The 7,431-nt window shown below is 61.1% G+C and overlaps 1 protein-coding gene across 2 annotated transcripts; it reads left to right on the forward strand.

Moving 5' to 3' along the window:
* Window positions 1-24: 24 nt before the first annotated feature.
* On the forward strand, window positions 25-2,127 carry EIF4E1B (eukaryotic translation initiation factor 4E family member 1B). 2 transcript variants are annotated; one of them, XM_066197257.1, is made up of 7 exons: window positions 25-77; window positions 231-316; window positions 426-521; window positions 638-701; window positions 883-996; window positions 1,099-1,238; window positions 1,355-2,127. In XM_066197257.1, the coding sequence occupies exons 1-7, from the start codon at window positions 51-53 to the stop codon at window positions 1,467-1,469; spliced, it is 642 nt and encodes a 213-aa protein (XP_066053354.1). In that variant the 5' UTR covers window positions 25-50; the 3' UTR covers window positions 1,470-2,127. The 2 variants fall into 2 exon arrangements, with proteins under 2 accessions (XP_066053354.1, XP_066053353.1); XM_066197256.1 differs by having other exon boundaries at window positions 883-1,238.
* The last annotated feature ends 5,304 nt before the right edge of the window (window positions 2,128-7,431 follow it).

The following is a 7,431-nucleotide window of genomic DNA, read 5'->3' on the forward strand; positions in this document are numbered from 1 at the left end:
CACCTGCCCGTGGGTACTTAAGAGCCAGAGGCAGCCCAGGAGAGCTCGTGATGGTCAGGATGGCTACAGGGGAGCAGGTGGGTGTTTGTCCTGTGGGCCAGGGAGGCTGCAGAACACAGACAGCCCTGCCAGCCCTCGGGGTTCCCAGTGTGGGAGGTAGCTGGGGGGCTGCAGGCTCCCTGCTGGGGTGGTGATGGGGCTTTTCAGGGCTGTCCCACCTTCCTCTGCAGAAGCAACAGGAGCGGCGCCGGCAGAGGGCTCGGCAGCAGGAGCTGCTCCCGGCAGAGATCCTGAGCAAGCACCCCCTGCAGAACAGGTATGGGAGGCCTGGCCGTGGACAGCTTCTCCCAGCACTGGGAGGGGTGTACTGGGACTGGAGGGAGTCTCCAGCATGTTTTAGCACCCCATTTCCCCTCCCTCCCCAGATGGGCACTGTGGTTTTTCAAGAATGACAAGAGCAAGATGTGGCAGGCGAACCTGCGCCTCATCACCAAATTCAGCACTGTGGAGGACTTCTGGGCGTGAGTGTCCATTGGGTGGGCACACCCACTGTGCCCCTTCTGGAGGTGTTCTGGTGGGAGGGGTCTGAGCCTGAGGCACCTGTTCTCACCTGCTTCTGTGTCTCCATCTAACACAGGCTGTACAGTCACATCCAGCTGGCCAGCAAGCTCGCAGCTGGCTGTGACTACTCCCTCTTCAAGGTACGATACCCCATCCTCAGAATCCCCCCAGCATTATGGGGGCACACTGGGTGCTGGAAAGGCTGTCAGGACGCCCTGGCCATAAGGTGGGAGGAGGAAGTCTGGCTGGATGTTCACAGCTCCCCAGGCCAGCTCTGGCCAGGTACTTGGTGCCCCTGACTATCCCCTTGCCCACCCCTAGGATGGCATTGAGCCCATGTGGGAGGACAGCCAGAACAAGCGTGGTGGGCGCTGGCTCATCACCCTGGCCAAGCAGCAGCGGCACACAGAGCTGGACCGGTTCTGGCTGGACACAGTGAGTGCAGCCTTGTTCGAGGGTCCTGGCTGTGGTGTTCCCCCTGCCCCAGGGCTGAGCCCCGGTGGGGACTGTCCCAGGCTCCCCTTCTCCTCCCAACAGCTGCTGTGCCTCATTGGGGAGATGTTTGATGAGTACAGCGACGAGGTGTGCGGGGCCGTCATCAACATCCGCACCAAGGGGGACAAGATTGCCATCTGGACCCGGGAAGCAGAGAACCAGGAAGGGGTCACCCACATTGGGTAGTGCAGCTTCAGGGGGGCCTGCACAGGGGAATAAGGGCTCCCCCAGTTTGGGGGAATAGGCCCAGTGGGAGAAGTGGTGCTGCCCTGTTCATGCATCCCTTTCTCCCCTCCAGGCGTGTCTACAAGGAGCACCTGGGCCTGTCACAGAAGGTGGCCATCGGGTACCAGGCTCATGCAGATACAGCCACCAAGAGCAGCTCCCTTGCCAAGACCAAGTTTGTGGTGTGACTGCAGGGGGAGTGGGGAGCTGCCTATGAAATCCCTGTGTACTGTCTCACAATGAATTTATGCATCTGAGCATGATCTGTGTCTCCAGGGCTCTTGGCTCTGGGGTGGCTCCTGTTTCTTGGGGAGGTTTCCTGGGAGGGAGATGGTGATGTGCCATATCCTGGCCCCTCCATTCTGGGTGAGCAGAACCAGCAGCGCAGAGCTGGCACCGCTGTGTGCTTTGGATACTACACGTGTCTACTTACCTCTTCTAGAGTCTGACACCAGTGTCCCTCTCCCTGAGGCTGTGGGGGTGTTTCCTGTGTTTTGGGGGGCCCTGGATAACTCCCAGAAGGATGGTACTCTGTCCTCCTATGGCCAAGGCATGGGCACAGATCACTGCCCTGCAAACCTGGGCATGGCAGGGGCTGCTGAGGCCCAGCTCATCTGGGTCAGTTCAGCCTGGGGGGCTAGTCCACTTTTCTCCCAAGTCCCTGCACAGCTGTGGGACAGGAGTCTGCCTTCTCAGGAAGATCAGTTTCCCAGCTGAGGGCTGGCAGTGTCCATGTGGGATGGGTGTTGGGTTGCAGCACAGCATGGTCTCCATGCTGCATCCCCTCCCACAGATACTTGCGGCATAGGTGCTATGAAGTTAATTTTCTTCCCAAGGTTTTGTTGGTGCCAGACCTGCAGGTTTACAGCCTCAGTTTTTTGAGCCCTGGAACTTGGCTGGCTCTTCCTTTCCATGGCTCATGTGTTCTGCTGTCCCTTCTGTTGGTCCCGGCCCCCCCATTCTCTTCCAGACCCACCCCACACTCTGTCCTTTAATCTTTTATTTGTGTGTTGGGTTGTGGTATCTGTGCTTCCCTGCCTAGTCAGATTCTAGAGGTGGAGCTGTCTGCTCACCTCCTGACAGTGGCAGCTGCAGTTCTGCCCTCACTGCAGCTCTCATCCAGGAGTATCCTCCATTCTCTCCAGCAGTACCCAGGCTCCATCTCAGCCCAGGGCTGCACCTTGTCCAGGGCCACATGTCCAACCCATCCATGCCACCTCATCAGCCCGGATGCTTGTCCCCTGCTGTGATGGCTCAGTGCTGTCTTGCCTGCAGACAGGCTCTGCAGAGACCTGGTCCTGCAGAAGGATGATGTATTGACCACTCTCTGCTCTTAGAGCTGCTTGTGACCTGTCTGGTCACAGCTTGACAGGCAGCTGGTGTGGCTGTGTCACCCAGGGTGACACTGCCTGCAGTGCAGCCTGTGTGGTTAAGCTTGCTGAGCCCTGCACTACCCTGGGATGCTGCACTGGCTGCAGAGAGCTGTGTCCCTGCGACTCAGCTGCCTTTCTCTGGGGGCATCAACCTTGCAGGGCCCTCCACCACCTAATATTGCTCCTGTTCCAGGCAGAAGATTATTCTAGAGACTGAAGACAGGAGCTGAGCCCTGGCAGGCAGTGTGTCAGGCCATGTCCTAGTGTCCTTGCATCCCGTGATGGCGTTGGGTCATTTCTCCGTGCAGGTGCAAGGGCAGCAGCACCACACTGCCCTCCCCGGTAGGGCGACGGGGCTGGGGAGGCAGCAGGACTGGGCTGAGGGGGTGCGGTAAGGGAGGATGGCAGCCCGCAGTGGGGGTGCTGCGGGTGCCAGGACTGGGATGAGGGGATGCAGTATGGGGGGCAGCCCCCCAGACTGGGGGTGCTGCAAGCGGGGGATCCGAGCCTGGCTCTGCCTGCCTTGCCCTCCGGTCCCGCACGGGCACGGCGTGCCGGCAGCCCGGCTGCGGCCTGCGCTGCCTGTAGCGCCGGTGTCTCGCCACGCGATGGTGCCGCTCGCCCGGCCTTGGCGGCTCCGGCGCGGCGGGGATGGCAGCCTGCCCTGCCTGCGGCGGGGTCCCTGCTCTGCCCTGCCTGCCTTTGGGTCCCTGCCTGAAGTGGGGTCACAGCGCTACCCCAGCCGCCCCCCACCCCGCCCCCCCCAAATGAGAGACAGGCAGAGCCACGCGTGGGGCTGGCAAAGCCGAAGCCGGAGGAGGGGTTGTGAGACCCCCGAAAACGCACCATTAATGTCCCTCCCCAGCAGTGACAGCGTCACGTGTCTGAGAGGCAGGGGTTGTCTGTCCCTCTGTCCCTCCAACCTACTGCTTTGTCTCACGTGTCCCTGTCATCGCCCCCCACCTGGCTCTAGGGCTGAGCCCCCTGCAGCCCGGCTGTCCTTGTCCCCTTACCCCAGCAAGGGCATTGTTCTCATGGGGTGCCCTTGCCCCATCCCGTCACAAGGCCAAGGTTAACTGGGGCAGGAGGGGGTGCAGAGGCTGCTGCACTGCCGTGGTTCATCACCATTCTCATGTAGCCACAGTGGGATTTCATTTGATTGGAAAAATAATAGGAGCCATTTATCTCCATGGCTTTATGGGTTCCCATCAGCCCTGCAGCCCAGCCAGGCTTAGGGGGCTGGCAATGCCCACTCAGAGCCTGCCCTTTGGGAACACAATGACCTTCATCCTCAACTTTTGCACCCCCCAGCCCCGGTCTGAGGGCCAGAGGGTGCTGGGGCACAAAGTCACCCCCTGGGTGGGCACAGTAGTTGCCAAGAGCCACACAGTGAGTACAGCAGTGCCAGGGCTGCCCCCGGCCTGTCTCATGCTGGGCAGCTGTCCCAGCTGGCAGCCGAGCTGGCAGCCCTGTCAATAATAATAATTAAAAATTAATACTAATCAAAAGGGAGAGGCAGATGGCAGCAGACATGCGGCAGGGCTGGAGGTGGGGGTGGGAGGCACAGCAGACAGAGGGGCCTGCAAGGACAGGAGTGCAGGGGTGTTGTGGGGTCTAGTGGGGATGGGAGGGGCAGGTCAAGGGACCCACGTGGCACAAGAGGGATGGGGGGATATGGGGCTGGGATTGCTGTGGGACACAGCAGAGATGGGGATGGACTGTGCTGCTACAGGGATGGAGTTCTATATCCCCCTTTCCATGCAGGGGGTGTGGGTCAGTGGCGCTGGGTGCTCATGCTGGGTCACCTTGCCAGCAGCTGGCCTGCAGCCATGGCCAGGCACCAGCAGTCCAGCCTCTCCCTGAGCCGCCAGCTCTGGCAGCAAGGACAGATCCTGCCTCCAGCCCCTGGCACACCTCTGGTGCAGACACCCATTCTTGCAACCAGTGAGTGCTGCAGGGTTAAAATCCCCCAAATAACTGGGGAAGGAGCTGCTGGCTCCGTGCAGGGTGCGTGGGCCGGGGAAGAACAGGCAGCGCTGGCTCACCGTGGGAGTGGGCAGGCAGTGCGGCTGCCGGTGGTGAGGCTGTGCCACGCTGTTCCCGCAGCGCTGAGCCCACCTGCCTGCCCCATCACACAGCCAGGGGCCACGGGGGCACTCTGGACCTTGCAGGAGAGAGGTGGATACACAGAGATCCTCCGTCCCTGGCTACCGCCAGCATCCCCGTGCATTCCTGGACTGGAGCTCCCCGTGCCCTCCCTGCCAGGCCCTGGAAATGGCACAAGCTGAGCCAACCAGAATCACTGTGGTATGCAAGGAGGGGTACCCAGGGTGAGGGGTACCAACAGCGCACCGTTCCCATGACAACCTCCCGGCAGAGACAGCAGCCGGTGTGGGAGATGCGGGAGGCGAGGGGCCTGTGGACCTGCCGGGCATGGGCTCCCATGCCTGGCAGGACACAATGGGGCACAGCAGAGGGGTTGCACCTCTGGTTCTTGCTCCCACGCTTGGGCTCTTCCTGCTCCGTCCTGTTTCTTGCAGCTTGGGACAGGCAAGCATGGCACTGCTGGGCTGCCGCCCTGCAGCTGGTTTGCATGGTAGGGAAGTGGTTAAGTGCCTGCAGGGTCGTCCCCAGTGCCAGCAGCAGAAGAGGCAAAGACGGGGACAGTATCTCCTGCCCTGAGCCTCAGGGAGCCTGTACCTGAGAAGGGTCCTTTGCTGTCACTTCTCATCTGGGTGGATACCAGGCTCTGCAACACGGCTGAGCACTCTCCTTCCCCGCAGGGACGGGCTGGCACTTCTCGCTTGGCAGAGGCAGGCGGGGGGTGTGGGCGGGTGGGATGGGGACAGGGACAGGAGCTGTGCGGCCACAAACCTGCAGGCATGTCTGCAGCACGGGGCTGTGCAGGCAGTGCCACCACACCTTTGGGGTGTGTTCTGCTGGTCCTGTATCATGGCCTGGGTGCCCCCCAGATGGCTGACACGTGCCCACAGAGCCTTTCCCTCCCCGAGTCACCGTGTTCATGCTGTCCCCAAGATTCTGGTACAGCCCCTGCCCGCAGCCCCCTGCCCCAGCTCCCACAGTGGGTACCACCAGCTGTGAGGGACCACTCTGCACCGCCCTCAACAGAGATCCATCCAAGCATTAGCACGTCCTCGCAGCGTGACACAGGGACCAGCCACTCTCCCGGCTCACAGGGGAGCAGGTGTCAGCTCCGAGGCTGCCTGGACACAGGGCACGTGGCAGTGCCGTCGGTGCCTGTCCTTTTCCTCCTGGCCCTGTGCACCCTGGCGTGTCCTCACAAGGAGCTGGTGATGCTGCACCCACAGCCACCCGCTTTGGCAGGGCTGGAGGCTGCCAGGCTCCTTGTGTGCCCCAGCTCCACAGCTCTGGCTGGGAGGGCTGGAGGTTCCCGGGCGGTCGATGTGCCCATCGATCCCGCACAGCTCCGCCGGCTGCTCTCCCACCGCCCTGCTAATTAATTGTCCTCTGCTGCTGCTGCCACTGTGGGAGTGCTGGGCACGGGGCTGCTTGGGCTGCCTGCACCCTGCCCTGCCTGCACCCTGCCTGCCAGCGCAGGGGCTTTGCCCCACACATGTCAAGGAGCCAGCACCCACTTCAGAGGCACCTCAACCCACCTGTACCGCAAAGTGGGGGGGTCTGTGTCAGGCTGGGGATGGGACCGGCAGGCCCAGGGCAGGGTGAGGGATACAAGGGGTGTTTGGGGGGTAGTAAATGGCCACTTGCAGCCCACTAGCTGCCCATGTCCAGAACAACCTCACACTGCTCACAGCTGTGACCACCCCTGCGCCAGCCCCCAGCCTGGTGTGGGGACAGGGACGCTGCCTTTGTGCCAGTGTGTAATGAGATTTCTGCTTGGCTGCCTGGATAGAAAATCCCAGCCAGAGGATGCAAAAAGCCTCTCCAAGCCCCAGCAGCCCCCTGCCCATCCCAGAGCATACAGAGGTGCCCCTGCTCCAGCACCCACAGTACTCCCAGGGGTGCATCAGCACCAGCTCCATCCAGAAGCACCCACTGCACTGCTTAGCATGGGGCACCCATGGGATGTACAGTCCAGAGGCTTCTCTACCTATTTATCCCACTACCCTCTGTCCCAGCCCACACTGGCTCTGGTGCAGCCTCCCCATGCCCAGGCTGGGGGTGCCAGGTACACTCTTGGGGACCCCAACCTGCATGCCAGCACCATGCCCACTCTCCTGTCATCCTGGGTGCCAGTGTCTGCATCCCGGTGCTGCCAGATGCCCATTCTCTGTGGTGAGGTCCTGGCACCCTGGTGCTGTGTCTGCAGAACTTGTGCATGCAGGGTGGCACCACGCTGTGCTTCTGGCCAGCTCATTTTCCCCCACAGCAGCAGCAAATCCATCCCCTCAAAAAGTGGGGAATGACTCTGTGGGTCCTGGGGGCTACAAGGAACAGGCTCTGCCCAATGGGCTTTTCCTGCACATCCTAAAGGAGCCCGTCCCACCCCCGGCACCATGCACCGTTAATCTACTCTTGCAAATGGCTAATTTTGAAAATCCTCTTATCAGAATTAGGTCCTCAACATCCATATTTATTTACTTTTCATTTTCATAATCTTCCTGCTCCTTGTGTGGCTGGGGTTGTTTTCACTGGCTCAGTTTCTGATCATCCCTGTGCAGGATGACACCTGGGACGTCCCACACTGTGCCACATTATCCCGAGCCAAGTTGTCCCATGCCACGCTGTGCTGTGCCATGCTCTGTCACCTGTCATACAGCACACGTGTTCCTCACAC

Source organism: Chamaea fasciata, unplaced genomic scaffold, assembly GCF_029207755.1.
Source record: "Chamaea fasciata isolate MVZ Bird 193981 ecotype frontalis unplaced genomic scaffold, bChaFas1.0.hap1 SCAF_15, whole genome shotgun sequence".
Lineage (NCBI taxonomy): Eukaryota > Metazoa > Chordata > Aves > Passeriformes > Sylviidae > Chamaea > Chamaea fasciata.

Bases quoted from the DNA above. Each gene is read 5' to 3' on its own strand.
- EIF4E1B (XM_066197256.1), top strand. From the start codon at position 51: ATGGTCAGGATGGCTACAGGGGAGCAG. The intron at 317-425 runs GTATGGGAGGCC...CTCCCTCCCCAG, and splicing joins AAGCACCCCCTGCAGAACAG to ATGGGCACTGTGGTTTTTCA. The intron at 702-882 runs GTACGATACCCC...GCCCACCCCTAG, and splicing joins GTGACTACTCCCTCTTCAAG to GATGGCATTGAGCCCATGTG.